The sequence below is a fragment of the Ceratosolen solmsi genome, unplaced genomic scaffold, assembly GCF_000503995.2.
Source record: "Ceratosolen solmsi marchali unplaced genomic scaffold, CerSol_1.0 scaffold17, whole genome shotgun sequence".
NCBI lineage: Eukaryota > Metazoa > Arthropoda > Insecta > Hymenoptera > Agaonidae > Ceratosolen > Ceratosolen solmsi.
Window position 1 is genome coordinate 1418662 of NW_011948445.1, and position 19292 is coordinate 1437953.

The following is a 19292-nucleotide window of genomic DNA, read 5'->3' on the forward strand; positions in this document are numbered from 1 at the left end:
CATTTTAAGTACATTTACACATATTAATCAGATTAATATTGTTATTTTTAATTAGTATATGTCGACCATCGAATTATAATTGTCGTGTAATTAAGTTAATAATATTTTTACGAATAAATTCATAGCAAGTCAAGAATTAATAAAAAAAAGCCTGAAGCTTAAAAACAAAATGTGTTGATAACGTTATATACAATCAATTATAATAAAATATAAATTTATAAAAGATTTCGAATTAAAAAAAGAAATTACTTATTCGAAATATAAAAAATCGTAAACTAATTATTCAGAAAAATAAAAGATTATAAGTAAACGCATTATCAATGTGCATAAATCATAAGTGAAAATTAGTATGGATTACGTATTGATCACAAAAAAAATTTGAAATACACATACAAAAACGATGAGTTATTTACATGTTAATGAGGTTATAATTTAAAGATAATTATTATTATTAAATTATATGTTATAAAAACCAAAAATTACAATAAAAAAATCTATTAATATAAGTTAAAAAAGACAATTTTTTTGACGGATTTATTATAATTATGAAAAATAGTAGTATTAGAATGCAGTAAAAATTTTACATTTATGAAATAAATAACAAAATGATTAAATGTGAGGAGTGTAATTAAAAAAAATAATTTTAATGTTGCATATTTTTATCTTAATTTAAAACCTTGTTACATTTCGCCATCCGTACTTTTGTATAAAACTTTCTGATATTAAAAAAATTTATTGATATCTTTTATTTTTATCTGAACACAGCCTTTATTTAAAAATTGTACTTGTTATATATTTCTAAAGGAGATAATAAATTGAATTATTTGTGAAAGTATTAATTGTAATGTCAATTAAAAAAATTTTCGAACAAATTGATCTATCATTTTAACTTTTTAAAAGAATTCCAGTTAAAAATTTCTTTTTTTCAAGTATATTTTTAAATATCTTCGTTCAATTCTTGTACATAATATTCGTTTATAAAACATAAGTCACGAATTGTATTCTTAGAATCCAGATAATTTTCAATAAATTTAAAGTTGGAGGATTTTATTTATTTATTTTATTATAACCATTAAATATGATAAAACCTTTTTTTTATCAATTATTTTCATATTTATAATGTACATGCAAGGCATTAAGTAAATTGTGATATCCTATTCGAACACATAATATTAAATATATCTAGTTTTAAAATTTCGAAAATTTTTAATATACCAATATAATTTTTGTAAATTCGTTTTTCAACTTCAATGCTAAGATAACTTTCAGTTATGTTTATTAAATACAGTATAAATGCATTTTCTTTCTATCACTGAAGATTTTCCTATTTTTATAAACATACAAGTGATCTTATGTTCTTTTAAGATCTGATTTTGTACCTAATTGAGATTGTTATAATTTCTTGTTACAATTATTAAGACTTATTTAGGATAAAAATGTTATTTAATATATTGTGGGCCAGATTGCTTCTTTGGCAAGAATATTTTGATCTCCAATTGTGTGTATGAACTTAATTATTGCTCTGTACATCAATTTACGATATTTGATAAACTTTTATGTAATTTTCTATATTTTTTATCAGATTTTAGATTTTAAAAATTTTAAGATCTTTTTAAAAGATTCTTTATACAATCGGCAATGATTTTGATTTTACTATAAATTAAATATTTACATTTAGTTTTGTAAAATTTGAAATGCAATAATGCATTCATTACTTGATAAGTTTATAATCTAAAAAAGCAAAAATAAACTAATCCAAATATTAACAATCAAACAATGAATATTGTCGAAGTAGAATAGCACATATTTAAATTTTTTTTCTATATAAGAATCTTGAAGTAAATATTCGAATATGATTGTTTCATATAGTGTATTAATTAAACAAAAATTGGGAATATATTTTTTTTTATTTTACAATAATTTCATAATTTGTTTATATTTTTATAAAAACATACTTTTAATTTTTAAATATTTTTTAATAATTTCAATCTAACAAGTTACTCAAATTGTTTTATAAAAAAAATTCTAAAACATTTTTATTATAATACAAACGTACAACTATAATAGCAATGTACCATTTAAAAACATTGATTTAGTTTCTTCAATCATACACGAAACGTTGTGTATTCTGATGGGAATGCAAAATTATGACGACCAATTGCATTGACACTTGGTAAAAGTCCTGCATTTGGAACTACATTCCATGATAAATATAATGAGATATTTTTGTTCCCCCTGTAATACAAAATTATTGGAAATTTATATAATCAACAAAAATTAAATAAATAAATATAACTTAAAACTAAAAAATCATATATGTATTTATAAATCTTCCAATTAACAAACATTCAAATCAAATAGCTTTATCTATTTATCTATATATTAAGGATAACATCGGCAAATTAAAATGTTAATATATTTTTACACATTCTTATGTAATACTTTTAAAGCAATAATATGAATACTTTTGCCAAATCGTTGAATTATTTTAAACTATAATAATGCAAACATTCCTTATCTTTCAAAATTAGATATATTACTAATGAATGAATTTAAATGAATTTATAAATTATTATCATAAATGAAAAAACAAGTATTTGCTTAATCATGCCAAATGGCATTTTTTACAGCTGCTTTTTTTTATTTGTTTTTCAATGAGATTACTTTTAATACAAAATAATGTAAAGGTAATTATATAATTAACAATCAATATTACAGAAATACAAATATATTAACTTAAATGAAAATGATTATTTTAAGTAAGCATTAAATAATCAATTAATTACAGTAACACTTGATCTTTGGATTATATTAAATGTAATTTTATAGAACCACAGAAAAAAATATATAAATTAATTATTTTACAAACTAAATATAAATATAAATTTGTATAAAAATTTTGATAACATATTAAATAAATTTAAACCTATATTTTATTAAATTAAAGCTCATAAAATAGTTCGTTAATTATTAAATATTTAATTTAACAATATTTACATAAATTTAATTATAGCTGGATAACTATTATGCCTTATGTAACTACTATTATTGTAATTGTTAATTTAAAAAAGTAATTTTAACACACTTATCACCATATTCGTTTACTCTTTAAAATGTAACTTGGTTAATTATTAGTTGATAAATTTTAAGAAAGCTCATTGAATACTTTTATACATCATAATAGAATTTTCATTTAAATAAAAAAATGTTAACACCTGTACCAAATAAAGATGTTTTCATTCGTTAGCTTCTCAACTAAAATAAATCTAAAATTATGGAAATTCCATAAATTTAGATTACAAAAATAAAAATAATAAAAGTTTAAAAAAAAACAATGACGAAAATTACAATTCATAATTAACATATTCTTTTTCAATTTAAGAAAAATGGAAATCAAAAAATAAGAAAAAAATATTTTTGATCATTCAGAGTTCGTTTTTTAATAAGTTATATATCATGATTGTATTTGGACAAATAGAGTATTGTAGTATTTATAATAATAAGTCTTTAATAACTCTTTAATAATAAACTTAATGTTAGATATATTATTCCAAGACTCCTCTATATATTAATCGAGCATAATAATTTAAACTGTCATTACTTCTTATGAAATACGCTGTATTTATACAATCTTATTTTCCAAATTATTTCTTAAATCTTGTAGCAATTGTTTACGAAGCTTACTATTATTCATTTTTATAAGTACCAATATATTTTTCTATTGCTACTTCGAAAAACAGCACTTTTTATATAAACTACTAATAACAGCATTAAATACTTTGTTGTATTATTCAATTTTAGAATATAATGAATATTCTAATCTTTGTTATCATTGTATACTTTAATATTAATTTTGAATAAATATTTCTAGACTAGGAAACTTATTTACATATAAAATAGTTTCTTTATGCAAACAAAAATAGCTATTTAAAAAAATCTTTCAATTTATATAAAAAATTACATCAGAAGTAATAATATTTATTGTATAGAGTGAAGAAATATTGAACATCTGAATTTTGTAAATAGTGTGATTTAGTTATAAAATGAGAAACTAATTAAATTAATTATAGGAACACAGGAATCGAATTACGCTCTTTTAAATTACACAATTTTTAAAATAAGAAAATTCATTTAATGAAAAATATTCTAGTCTATAATTATTTAAAAAATCACGAGTGATCTATTTAAAACCATGTAAAGCAAGCGAGATTGTAGGAGCTAGAAAATATAGGATTTGTATTTCATGTGTGCAAGTTATCGTTTCAAAGTGTTCATAAATGATTTGGCAAAAAACTTTAGATCTTAAATATATTAAATAATTATTAAAAAATAGGCAACTAAACGATATTTTCAATTTTTTCAAAAGTATTATATTATATTTATTCTTATGTCAACAATTTTTTATTACATTCTAAAATGTATAAAATAAATAAAATATTTTTAATTCGAACTAATTATAAATAATTAAAGATGACCAAGTACAATAGAATCAGAATATCAAATACAAATAAAACTAAATAAAATTAGATTTTATATATAATTATGTGTAATTGATTTGTATTTTTACTAAATAAAATAAAAGCAATAAATGCACCATAATGAAGAGAGCTTTGAGTACTTACAATCATAAAGAAATATAAAAAAAAAAACAGATCGAATAGGATGATAATATAAATATATAAATTAATAATTGACAATTTGAACACTTTTAACAAAAAACATAATTAAATCAATTAGTTGAGTATTTATGCCATTTATTACATAAAATTATATTAATATTTTACAAACAGAAATTAAAAGAAAGTCTTTATTGTGAATTTGATTGATTCAAGTCAGTCACAAATCTTAGATAAGATTCATTCGTATTTAATATTATTGCTTTAACCTATATATAGTTAAATGATCCAAAATAAATATAAAATTATGATTATTAATTATGATAATTAATTCAAACATATAAAAAGTCCAAATAAAATAACTTTCATAAAGATTATATTTTTTTAAATTATTGTTCATTAAAGCGACGCCAATTTGAAATTAATATACCATTCCATAACATATATCAATGTTGTATGAGCTTTTGAAAAAGTGAATGGAAAAAGCTTTTCTTTAAAGTTTTTATAATTTAAAAAATTTTTAACCATAAAATTAAATATATAAAACAAAATTTCTTCAAGATTTCTATTTATTAATAAAAAACGAATAGAATGATGAAAATTTTATTTTGGAAAATGTAATCAACAACAATAAACATATAACTGTGAAAATGTAGATTGAAAATCTTAACAGTGTTAATTTTAAATACAAAACAAATGACAAGAGATTAGACAAACATGTATTTTAAACAAGTATAATATAATTTAGCTTATTAGTAATTTTTCAACATTAAATTGCCTATAAGTATCATGTCCTGGTATTTTATTATAATATATCGCCTAACGTTGCGATTGCACTTTCAGTATTCTTTTATCAAAAGTGATATTATAATGACCGTTATTATTTATTAATTATTTTACAATACTTAAATTTGTTTAATTATATATTAGGCATTATAATTTTTTATTTTATAATTATCCAAATATTCAAAAATATCAATACAAAATTTAATATTGCCTTTTTAATTTTAGTGAAGCTTACACAATGTTTTCATTAAAGCTCTTTACGAATTTATGTTGATAACATTTTTCTTTTTGATATTTTTTTAGAATACTCAATTAAAAAATTTCTCTGGATCTACCATATATCATTAAAAAAGAAATGAAATGAACTCACAAAATACAATTAAAAACTCTTAACTTGCATATGAGCTTTTGTATTATTATTTTAATTTTTTATATAATTCCCTTCAGATATTTGTACATAAAGATAAATTTTATACAAATTATAATTACCGAAATTAAACCTATATTGTTATAAAAGTTGATGATAATTTTCATCTATTTAAAATATACGGACATATTTCAAATAACTAAAATATAAGAACTGCAGTAAGTATAAATAATAATTTTGATAAAAACTTTAATAACTAATTTCGATACATATTTTGTTTATAGAATTATATGTATATAAAAAAAATATTTTGTTCATTTTTAAATACCTTAAACCATTTCCGTCATCCCAAAAATAGTATTTTGTATTTAAATTTTTGAAATCAAGCACAGCATTATCGCCACGTAAAATAATCTTATCCCATAAAATTATCTGAAAAAAGAAAATACGGAAACGGAGATGAACTTACGTTAAGCATAATAACTTTATTATGAAGATGAAATGTAATAAAATTATATATTTTTAATATCGGAATATCGATAATTTAAAAGAAAGTATTATTGAAGAATATTTATAATTTGTATAATGGACTCTGTTCGAAATTGCGAGACCTCTTTTCAATGCAATAAAACATCTGGCAAAACAACATCATTAAATTGTCGTTAGTCTTTAACAAAATTCCTGCTCATTTCATATTAAGCTAGAATGTCATTAAACTTATTACACACCATCGTAAAGCTTGAAGAAAACTCTCTCACGGACGTCGGAGGCATGAAAAGGTCAGTACATCTGAAAAACCCCGTTAATTAGTCATGCTAGTTACTTCGCATTACCAATGCGTTCATTGTTTGACCTGTTAATGACCTTGCTGGTTACTGGCAACGTGTCGAATCTGTTTATGCTAGAACGATTGAAAGTACCAGATGTACGTAAACTCTTGACCATAAAAACATTTCCTAAATTTCACTGCAACCCAAAACTTCCCACGTGCGACAACGAGCAATCGGCGTACGTGCATATTCGGCATTTTAAGACTGCGTTCATTGTTCTCAACTACACTGAATTTTGCCGATCGTGTTAGCCAATCGACAGCGCTCCCAGAGAGCCTACCATATCACTAAGTCCCAGAGAAGGGAGAGACGAACAATAGTAGATGCACCCCCCCTTCATATACTTTCCCGATTTAGCATGTTAGCAAGCCTAAATCCGGACGGAAGTGGAAATGAAGGCAAGCATGATCAATCGTGCTGCCCAAAGTCGCGCTCTCATTGGATACAAGACAAAAGGACAAATGCAATGTACCAACACTTATTCTCACGAAAAGTCACGACTTATTCTCATGAAGGAGGAAAAGAGAAAAGTCAATCAGTTAAGTCTTGTAAAGTTTCCATTTCTGTGCTTTATAATTCAGTTATATTAAGTCTCGTCAAGCCTTTAGAGCCCCAGGAGCTTCCCATTCATGCCTGTGAAGAGAAACAGAGGTCACACTACAACTTCCAAGTAAGTCTTATCATTAGTGTTCGATTCTGTGCTTCACGGCCTATTTATACACGGACTGCAAGCAGTTAGTGTACAAGAAGCTTCCCGCGCATGCTCACTTCGCAAGACCAGCAAACCACGGCTCACTATTTAGAGTCAACTGCAACACGTGCCAGAATCATGACGCAGATAAGAACTGTAGCGTATGTAATAATTCTCAAGTGGCAATATTCAAGAAGTGACGATAGTTTTATAATCTATACTTTTTCACAGTCAATCACTATCTAGGCCATTACGTCCAGAGGATCAGGAACTTCACAACCTTCTGGTTCTCCAATAGAAGTGCACCTCAACGCCACATTTATTATTGAGAACAATAAGGGTTCATTTATAACCTCTTCAAAAATAATCCCTAAATTTAAAAGTAATGGGATAAACAACAATAAAAAATATATATGTTAATTATTGAATCAGTGCATTAGCCCTTCCACTTGCCCACGCATTGTCCCACATAGCAACTAGTGGTTTTTTTTAGTTAATTCTAAACAGAATTAATGGAAGATCTTATAATATATTAAATTAAAATTATATTTTTAATAATAAAAATGCTTGAAAAAAGAAATATTAATTATAAACAATAATTTTTCATAAAACCTTTAGAACAAATAATATTACGAAATACGATAACATTTTAAATATAATGGAAGAAAAAATATTTAATACTAACTTGTATACATTACAATGTGTTCGGGATTGAAGCAACTTAATCCGAATTTAAAATTGGGAAAGTTACAAGCTCGCAGACACTCATGTTTGTAAACACGATTCACCTACTCTGCGAATTTCCCTTTGCCTTAAATTCAAATATACTACAATATTTCCGCATAGCAACGCCGATGAAACTTCTAGAGCCTTCCAAGGCTATGTCCTTAGACGTTTCTAGAATATTCCAGAACTTCGTTTCTGACGTCACTAAGATTTTCGACATAGCAACAAGCATCAGTGCTGTTGCCGACTTCGCAAGCTGCTACGCGAATATTTAAGAGCAGCTCGTCACGCACCGAAGCTCACCGTAATTCTACCACTTGTTCACTCATCTGTTGTTACCACCAGTGTATTTTCAAATCTATCTAGTATCAGTTATTACCTACAACTACGAAACTTAGTCGCATGCCTGCAATCAACCTACAATATATACGTGTATTATTGCCAGAAACTGCAATAACAGGTTAGTAATTTAACAGTGAAGCCATTGAGATTGTAATCAATAACATGCGGTAGACATGCCTCTAAAACAGCATACCCTGACGGTAGTTCACAAGGTACATCCTCTTTATTATTTGTACAAGCTAGTCATCCATGCTCGAATCACGTTTCATATAAAGTCTGCCAAGACAGGTGACGCAATACACTCTCTCAGACCCATCAGGCCGGAGAACTTACGTTCGCCCCAATACGTTTAATTACATTGTCAAGGGAAGACTACAATCTCTCAAATAGTCGACTATAACCTCATAATATGAAGTCCTTCCGCACTCGAAGATATGTCATTTATTGTTCTTGTGTGTGGCTAGCTTTCTAATACTCCCATACTCCCTTTGGAGTTTGGTCGATTTACGTGACAACTACCACAGAAACCACAGTATTTTCCCCTTTTAAGTACATTTACTCTCCCTACTAAGCACTACTCATTACCATTACCATCATCCCATTTTCATTGATAAGCATGATCGACTACTCATGCTGATCTTTACAATATCAGCACAGATCCCATAACATCAATGACATCACCACCACTACGAAGAAGCAACCTAACCACAGCAATAGAATAGTTTCCTCTCTTTTACTCAAAGCAATCGTAAAACTGCAATATTGTAATAATTAATAAACCAGAATAAACGATGTTTTAATTCAAGAATATACATTATATATATTTCAGCCCTTTCTCTTGTGGTTTTTCCCGCTATCACTACAATGAAAGACTAATCCACTGAAATATTGAATTGGCAGTTCGAGCCATAAAACAATCCCTCAATTTCGAATACTACTTGTCTAGGATTTGACAAGCCACGCAGGGCTGAGACCGGGCGATCACCTTCTACATGTAATTACATTGTCGAGGCTCGAATTCAGCCGTTCAAGGTTGGTAACGCAATATGCTCTCAAGCCAAGCAGGGCTGAGACCGTACATTCACCTTCTACATGTAATTACATTCAAGGTTCGTGACAAGTCCCTTCCGTCCTTGAAGGAACAATTTATGATTTAATTTTCTTGCGTGTTACTTACACTCTTATATTCCCATTCTCACTTGGAGTATGGTCGAGTTACATTACAACTACCTCAGTGAATACCGTATCCGCTTCTATTAAGTATGCTTGCACTCTCAACGAAGTCTTATTCATTACCATTACCATTAACATTACCATCTTCCCATGCTCATTGAAGAGCATGGTCAACTACTCATGTTGATCGTTACATTAACATAAAACCGAGATTGAAAATCCACATTAATCTCCATAGAATCAACGGCAACGGCACCCTCACCACTGCAATAGAATAATTCTTTCTCTCACTAGAAGCAACCAACAACACTGCAATATTATTATAATTCATAAACCAGAATAAACAATATGTTCACTCACGATACGCGTTACATTATATTTTTCAGCCCTTCCACTTAAGCCTTTTTCCTCCTATTCACTATGGCGAGAAACTAATTCACTGAACACAAATTGAATGTTGTTCGAGAAATAAAACAAACACTTAAATTCGACACAATGAATATATATATATATATATATCATATATATACGGAAACAAGAAAAATAATTTTTAGAACAAAAATACAAAAATCATAGAAAGTGCATATCTGCTCGGAATCCAAAAGTGGGAGAGGTATAAGCTCCCGGACATTTACATTTATAAACACAATTTAGTGAATTCGGGAAATTCCGCTACGCTGAAAACTCGAATATACGATTATAATTCCGAATAGCAATGTCGACGAACCTTCCAAGGCTATATCCTACTGACGTCACGACAAAAATCGGCATACCAACAGACACCGTTGTGCTACCGGCGTCACAAGCTCCTATGAGAATATTTAAGAGCAGCGCTTGACGCGCATTTCCCTTGTGCTAGTACTAATCATGCAGTCTCTACGACTTCAAGCATTACCACTACAGGTATCACTCACTGTAGCTATTCACGTACGTAAGCATCAAGGAGTTCAACAACCCAATAGTGATGCCACACCATTAGAATTCGTTAAATTTAAACGTAAATTTATATTCAAAAAGCGCCAGTGCAAACATAATTTAAGAGTGAAATTAACGAAACTATAACTACACATATACCAACGTATCGCAACATAGATACAACGGCGGCGGCCCACGCCTACGTAAGCAGCAACGGCAACTCGCACGTTCTTTCAACCACACCAATACCGGCGGCCCACGCCTACGTAAACAGCAACGGCAACACGCACGTTCCTTACAACCACACCAACAGCGGCGGCTCTCACGCACACCGACGACTAATGGAGTAGCGACTCAAGCCCTCCTTTAGTAAGTATCGGTTACAACAGCAACACTTATCATGGAAAGAAGGAATCACGCCTCACACTACTGAAAGTACACACACTCTCATCACCACGTAAAATTGTCACGTAAAAGTGTCAACGAAGTGTGAAAGTCGTTCAAAAAACAGTCATTACAAGTCCAAAAGGAACGAAGGCTATCCCCTCATTAACGTAATTCAAGAAACAGTCGTTACACGTTCTAAAGGATCGAAGAAATATCCACCTATCGGAGTCCGAAGACAAGTCGACGATTAGTCTTCGTAAGTAGTATCACCAATACAATACGCATCAAGTTCTGAGATTCAGAGATTATGTCATCGACAAGCAATTATGGGCGAAGAGGCTCTGCCCAGAGAAACAGTGCGGGATAAATTCCAAACGTGCCGCCAAGTTCGCATCATCTGATGCGAGGCTTGCCGGCCTTACCTTCACCTTAGTTAAAAATCTGACGCTTATGAATTCATAGCGTGCCATTCAACGCTCGCAGCAGACGCAATACGCAGCAGTATCCTTCATGAGGTAAAAGCCCTTCAAACTCTTACTTCTATCTGAATTTATTGCAGTACGCTAATATCAGGACAAGGTATGCTTGCTACGATACGAGTATATCTCAAGTAACAACAATTATATGTGTTGCTTTCTATAATACCATAACCTCAATTACGCACGTGCTCATCCAAACAGCGAGTGTCGACGAATCAAACTTCGCGCCATTCTGCTCAAATTCAAACCATCACGCTGCATAGATGAGTGTGCATTAATCCACCACAAGAGTTATTTCAATAATTAATAATAGTAATACTAGTCAAGCCTTGTCATCGAATAAATAACAGAATAAACAGCACACATCAGCCATATTTATATTGTATCATTATAATATCCCTTCCACTTGTGACGTTTCATCGCTATCACACAACACCCGTGGTCTCTCGAGTTGTCAACGGCATCAATTTGTATCCTTCGAAACGGTCTTGGTAAAACAAACCAGAAAGGTGAATACATTTTGTACAATATCAGTTAGATTTTTGTTAATAAGAGTATTTAATAAATAAGATATAAATATCAATTTTGTATCTGCATATATTATCTAAAAATAGAGTACCCGGCTAGGAGGGCTAAATATCTGCAGTTAGATGAAACTCCCAGATAGTTAATGGGAGGATCGCGGGCAAGTGGACAGGATAGTGCAAGTATTAAATAATAAATACTTTTTTTCTTTATTTGTATTTATTGCTGTCATTCCGTTAAATTACACTATAATAACTCTAAGTGTTGATGATAGATTTTTATCTGTCTTGCTGTTCCTTTATAGCTGCTACGTGATGGTAACATGTACTACATGTATAGAATGGAGGGCGTAATTCCCCTGGTCCTCTTCATGTGGTGCGCGTAGTGGTGTAAATGTACACGTAGAAGAACAAGGTCGTAAATCACCGCGTTTCCTTGTGTAGTGGAACGTGGCAGTAGCTTGAGTTTGCGTTGTTATTGTCTTATTGCTTACCTTGTGGGCTCTGCAGGTGTGCTCTTGGTGGTACTTCATCTTAGTCTGCAGATATTGCCGCGTACGGCGCCTCGCAAGTCTATCTTGTGGGAACCAAACTTGCCCCTTATGCGTTTGCTCATTATGTGCGCTTGATCGCTCTACAGTTCTATCGTTATTAAGGAATGGAACTTTTACCTTGTGAGTTTTGCAGATTTTGTGCTCTAGACCGCAACTCGTGATGTCTGCAGACTTTGCATCGTGCGGCAGTTTGTAGTTTCTGTTTTGTGTTTTGCAGGCTATACTTTGTATTGTTTGCTGAATTTTCCTCGAGCGGCTCCATATAGGTTATGATTATGTTGCGCTCTGTGACCACTGTTTTCTTGTTCCCTTTTCCTTTTCTTGTACTCCTGCGAGTGTATGATTTATCTGCACTTATCTTGCACTTATTGTGAGTTGGATATGACTAGTCTTTGCCTATTAATTCTTGGTCTTTACTATGTATGTCTACATCCTTGTTCTTTGGCGTTCTTTTTTGAGAAGAAGCAGTTACGCCTTGCCGGCGTCTTTCTTAAAGACATTTTCGGCCACCACGTGGTCTTTACGAATTGCCTCCTTCATGGCGTTTCCAATTAGAGCGCTTCTTACTTGCATCATCACCATGAGGGGCACTTTTTTGGCACGTTCTGGCTTCACTATCCGGGCCACATGTGCCTAGATTTGACAACAGCGTATGCGTTGTGCGCCCTTTACTGCAATGTTCCCTGTAATATCCTTTTTCCAGGTGACAAGCGACGTGGTTTTTCCTTATATTTTTATGACTTGTTTTTGCCAGATGCTTAACGACTTGGTTTTTCGGAACTCTAATAGTTAGTTTTCCAAATGTCTAATGACTTGGGAATATTCTTACAATTTCGAACATATATTAATATACATTATTGAAATGTATTCTACAAACAAAAAAATACGTAAATGGCACTTTAATACATAATAATTCAAAGAGATTGTAAACAAAATGTTAAAGTCCAAATCAAAATCTACATTATATGTAAATTTACATTTCATAATTTTGTGTTTATTCTTAAAATATTGTTAAACTATATTTACATAATATTGATGTATTATTAAACTACTGTATGTTATGGTACTTATGTTGATTTTACTTTATTTTATTTTAATAAAATAAAATCAATTGATTAATAAGGAATAAAAAGCGAATAGAAACTAAGCGGATAAGTGCAAGTATATTTAAACATGACTGTGCAATGTATGCCTATATACCTTACTCCAGTTTGAAAAAATAATTCTTATAAAATTTCGTACTAAAAAATATTTGTATTTTATAAATTTAAAAAATGTTTAACTAATTCAATCTAAAACATTTAAAACCTTTAGAAATTTAATTTTGTTTCAGTTACGTTATGTTTTTCTATTGCAACAGTATTAATATAAGAAACTAATAAATCCAATATATAATTTCTGGTTTGCTCTTCATCATTAAACAACAATTAAAGCCTGTAATAATTTATTATAAATTTTATAATTCAAAACATAATCAAAATACATAGAAATAACTGTATAATATTTATCAAATAAATGTTTTATATATAAAAAACTTACTTGATTAATACTGTTGTAATCTGTTTCATATTCAGCTATGGCATAAATAAATAACTGCTTTACATTCCAATTAAATAATGATGTTAAATGTATGCTGTATTAAGGAAAAGATGCTAAAATAAATTATTTGTATAAGTTATTAGAATCATTTTTAATTTAAAAACTATATATATAAATCTCCTTATTTAAATAATATAATTGTTATTAAACATATCATTATGAAATTTTATACTTAATAAATGCAAAATTAGTTTTACCTTTAATACAGCATTTCTTTTAATAGTAATGGTTCAAATTAAATATTATTTAATCGAATTATATCTTCCTGCTCTCTATCTCTATTTTTTTCTATTTTATTTTTTAAAACAATCTATATATCTTGTACATCTTTCAGTCAATTTATATATATAAGTATAATATATTTTTACGAGATGAAGATCTAATAACGAATTTATTATTCTAATTATATTTAATTATATTTAATTAATATTTGTATATTACATTTTTAACATTTCTTTAATTAATGATTTAATAACTTAAATTTATAATTAGAATAAAGTGTAGGTAAATGAAATAACTTTAAATTAAAAAAAATTGTAAATATATATAAAAACGAAAATTTATCGTTTTAACAATTTATGTATAATTTTATTATGGTAGAAGTAAATTACTTAAGTAAAATTAAATACTTTAATACTAAAGGATATCAGTCTGAACATTGAATGTTAAAAATCCTAAGTCATTTTTCTCTCTGGATGCACTGTAATCAGGAACATTCTTTCTGTAATAAATATGAATAAATTAAAATTAAAGGCATTTATGAAATGATTCGATGTAATTTTAAATATTTTCAATTATTAATTTATAATTAAAAGAAAAAAATTATTGAAAGGATAGATCTCAAACTTAATGGCTTATCTTAATTTTATATAAATAATTTTCATTATTTAATGTCTATTAATATAATTAATATCTTGTAACATTCCTTGATTCAATTATAAACAGGCCTTCAATAACTACAACCATTTTATTATTTTATATTTTATTTACATATATAAATTATATAAAATACAGATTATATATAATCGATAATCTATATAATTCAATTTAATTTTAGTATTGCATAGATATTAATTATTTATTAATACCTTTTTAAAGTTCACTTATGCAAATACGAATTTCAGAATAGTTAAAAGATGTTATAATATAGTAAATATTACTTTACATCTTAATTATTTATATATAGTTTGTTTAAAATCAATCTTTTTAATTTGAATAAAAATTTTGAAAAAAATGGATATTAAGGCACAATTGTTTCATGAAATATTTTTTTTTAATACTTTTGAAATACTCTACTTTTGAAATAATACTATATAATTGCTATATATTTATCATATATAACTTTTTTGATCTATCATGTTCATTACCAACATTCAATACATTATTGTTAAAATTTAGTAAATTATTTATAACATTTGAAATTATTTTACAAACTGAAAAATAACGAGTACGTTAACCTTAACTTGTAACTATAAATTTGTAATTAATATTCTTCTCAATTTAGACAATGTAATACAAAACCAAAAATATATAATTATATTAAATTTAAAAAGTTAGGTTAGTATTTTAATGTAATTAAATATAATTAGGATTTAGAAAAAATTAGAAAATAGATTTAAATAAAGGTTCACCAATATTTACATACTTCATAATTATTTTTTAATCAGAATCTAATTATTCTATATATTTGTTTTATAATTTAAATACACAAAAATAAACTGAAACATTCAAATTATTAAATTAATTAGATGTTTAATACCCCCATCAAGGAGCTGCAATCTTTATAAAAGGTTCTTTAAATACGACTAAAAAGTCAAGAAATAAATTCATCTAAGTAACAGAAAACTGATTTATTTGTTATGCTTTGTACCACATTCTGATTGTACACACAATATTGATGAAAAAGGTTGCTTTACTCCTTATATTAAAAATAATGTTTTGAAGAGCTAAATTTATAATTTATTTGATACAAAATTAAATAATTGTTGTTATGATGATAAATAATATCATATATCCAAACTCTTAGTATATATTAATAAACAAACCATTGTCAATATTTTGAAAATATTGATGTAAAGTATCAATATATAATAACAAATAGTCTTTTTTTTAATTTGATAATTAATAATAAAAACTTAAAAGAAAATAACTATTGTAATATTAAATAATATATTTACAAATATATATAAAACATATTATTATTAATTTAATAAAACTTTATAAATTAAAAATAGATAGTTTAAGTTGTAAAATTATCAAGAAAATTAGTAATCAAACGTACATTAATTAAAATAATTAAATAAAATATTTGAGATAATATAATTTCAAATTTTTTGTTATTTTATTGAAATATAGTAATTATGATCTATTAAAAAAATTCAAATATATCGATTAATAGTGTTGAAGATAATAAAAATAATTATAATTTTTATATTTCTTGTATCTATTTCACTTATATACAATTATTGTAGCAACTTAAATTTTTAATATAAAATTTTGTTAAACGTTGATATAAGTGAATTAGAAATTATTCATATTATTACTTCAAATCAAAATTTTATAAATTTTGAACATTAATTAAGCCTTTGGATCTAATTTACCTTATATTAATTATAAGGTTATAAAAATACTACCAAAATAATTTTTTAACTTTAAAATATATCTAATAGCTTGGAAACTTAAAAAAAGAATTGATTCATTATTAATATTGTATTATCTTTATGAATTATATATATAAATTTTCTAAAATTGTATTTCAAACACAATCAATATACAATATAGAATCATTAAAAAATATATAATAAATACAAAACATTCAATATATATTTATAAAAAATGTAAGGTAATTATATTTAACATATTGTTTGTTGTTTTTTTAATTATATTTTATAAGTATATGAATATATAAAATAATTAAATAAGAAATAGTTACACTTACAGATTAGAATGATTATTTACATGGCAATTAGAAAATATTACTATATTTAAATTTAATTTAGAAAATCATAGTTCTTAATAAATAAATGTTAGTATAATTTATATCTTCAAATTTGATATATTAATTATACAATAATGACTTACACAAATATTTTGACCGTTTTTATAGATGCTTCTGTTTTATAATTATTAAAAACAGTTGATAAAAAACAGCAAAATGTAAGACAAGCAGATACACTTAAAGTATATGCTAATATGGCATTACCTCGTGTTAAAAATGTATGCATTTCTAATGATTAATCGAACCAATCTAAAAAAAAGATAAGTAATAAATATATATTTATGTAACACGATATTTAATAAAATGATTTAAATTTAAAAAATAACCTAATTATTTCCAATTAATTATTGGGAAATATTGTAGCCTTTATTATAGGATTTTTTGGCATATATATTAAATACGGTTTTATAGTGTAAAACATATGCTACGCAGTGAATTAATGTATTACTGTATTCAACTATTGTTATTATATGAGAGAACATTTTATCTCATTGGTTCTTGTGACGCACAAAATATAAATAAAATATATGTTTATTTATATATGCATATATATATATATATTTTTTTTATTTATACAAGGGAAAATAAAATATTTGTTAAAAAGAAATTTATTTTTTATTATTTTACAATTTTCCATACTCTACGTAAAAATAAAATATTTTCTATAAATCGAACACAAATATTTCTTATTTGAAAGAGTGATTTCATTCTATAAGGTTGTACATAATAAAATTTATTTTAAAATATAATAAATCATAGTTAATATTATTAATTTCCATGTCCATTTACTAGAAAGCATTTATAAATATTTTTATTAAAGAGCAAATTTTCAATTAAAGTACAGAAAAATTAGTCCGCATTATTATTTATATACTTATTATTGCATTCGCTTCATTTTTCTATCTATTCAAATACGAAATATTTCACATGAATATATATAACAATATTAAATGTTTCACAAACAATAAGTTAGATTTTTGCTTTATTTTTTTAAATATTTTTAGAAATAAAATTTCTTTACTAGTCTCATGGCAATAATTGTTTAAGCTTTATGGATATGAATAAATAGTTTACGCAATTATCTCTTCTTTCATATATCTTTCATTAAAATGAATTCAATATTAAATTAAATTGAATTAAAACAATATGGTAAATTAAAGCTTAATACATTTCAGTGACTACTGTGCCCTATTCAAATTAATGGTATAAAAATTAATGAACATAAAAATAAATAATTTAATGAAATAAAATTCAAGGAAATTATTAACAACTATTTTACAATTTGTAAATTTATATAATTCTAATAAATTATTATATTCTTATTTTCAACTCTATTTGGTCTAATTATATATTATATTAATTATATTATAAATAATTCTACATTTTCAAAATTAGAATAGTTTTGTTTAAATGAGCATTCTCCAGTGGAGCCAGCAATACTTCAGATCAAATTATTTTATATTTTGCTAGATTAAAATTTTCAATTTATATTGTTGTTACTACCAATTTTCAATATATTGTATTTTTTTTATATTAAATTGACTCAAAATTCTTTTTTTTTCATTTTGCAATTTTGCATTCAATTAAATAGAATACTAGTCGCTTTATTGTGTTAATTTACATTCACAAATGAATATACGATTACACACAAAACAAAAATTATTAGATATTTATATTAAATATTTTTTCATAAAAATAAGAATTATGAAAATAAATAAAATATAAAATCAATTCTAATTATTTACGTTTTATATTTATAATATACACCAATAATCAAATAAAATGAAACTAAATCTTTGTTGAAATTTATAAATCTCGTAATCAAATAGTTTTTATTAATTCAGTTTTCATAAATTAATTTAATTAAATTTAAATTTTATCATAGTTAATTCATTAATTTTATTGTATCTATGTTACACTAGAATTATTTTGTAATTAGAGCATCACAGCAAGTACAAATAATAAAATGATCTCTAATGAAATAGTAATGGGATAATAAAATTAATTAAGGATCAATTCGATAATATAAATAAACTAGAAATTATTATATACATATTATATTTTATCGTAACTACATAAATATTTTTAAAATTACTAGATTTATTAATTACTATCTCACATAATTCTAACAAGTTTGTAGTAAGGTAATTGTTCAGGATTGAAGCAATTTCCAAGATCGTTGGCTCTCGAAATTCCTAGTCCGAGCCTATTTGGCTACGAGAATTTTAAAATATTTGTTCAAATGCCCTACAATGTTTATATGGTCTTCGTATAGAAACGACGTTTGAAATTCTCCAAATTTCAA

At 26.1% G+C, this 19292-nt stretch overlaps 1 protein-coding gene across 1 annotated transcript; it reads right to left on the reverse strand.

The window, feature by feature from the left end:
• Positions 1 to 2075: 2075 nt before the first annotated feature.
• On the reverse strand, positions 2076 to 17467 carry Spase22-23 (Signal peptidase complex subunit Spase22-23). Its single transcript, XM_011504457.1, has 6 exons — positions 17314 to 17467; positions 17071 to 17236; positions 14637 to 14710; positions 13930 to 14018; positions 6098 to 6201; positions 2076 to 2235 (listed from the first exon to the last, which is right to left on the reverse strand). The coding sequence occupies exons 2-6, from the start codon at positions 17211 to 17213 to the stop codon at positions 2106 to 2108; spliced, it is 540 nt and encodes a 179-aa protein (XP_011502759.1). The 5' UTR covers positions 17214 to 17236; positions 17314 to 17467; the 3' UTR covers positions 2076 to 2105.
• Positions 17468 to 19292: the final 1825 nt, after the last annotated feature.

Coding starts and splice junctions, on each gene's coding strand:
- Spase22-23 (XM_011504457.1), bottom strand. CDS start 17,213: ATGCATACATTTTTAACACGAGGTAATGCCATATTAGCATATACTTTA. Junction 6,202..13,929: donor ATTACAACAGTATTAATCAA/GTAAGTTTTTTA, acceptor TTCTTTTTTCAG/ATAATTTTATGGGATAAGAT. Junction 2,236..6,097: donor GATGACGGAAATGGTTTAAG/GTATTTAAAAAT, acceptor TTTGTATTACAG/GGGGAACAAAAATATCTCAT.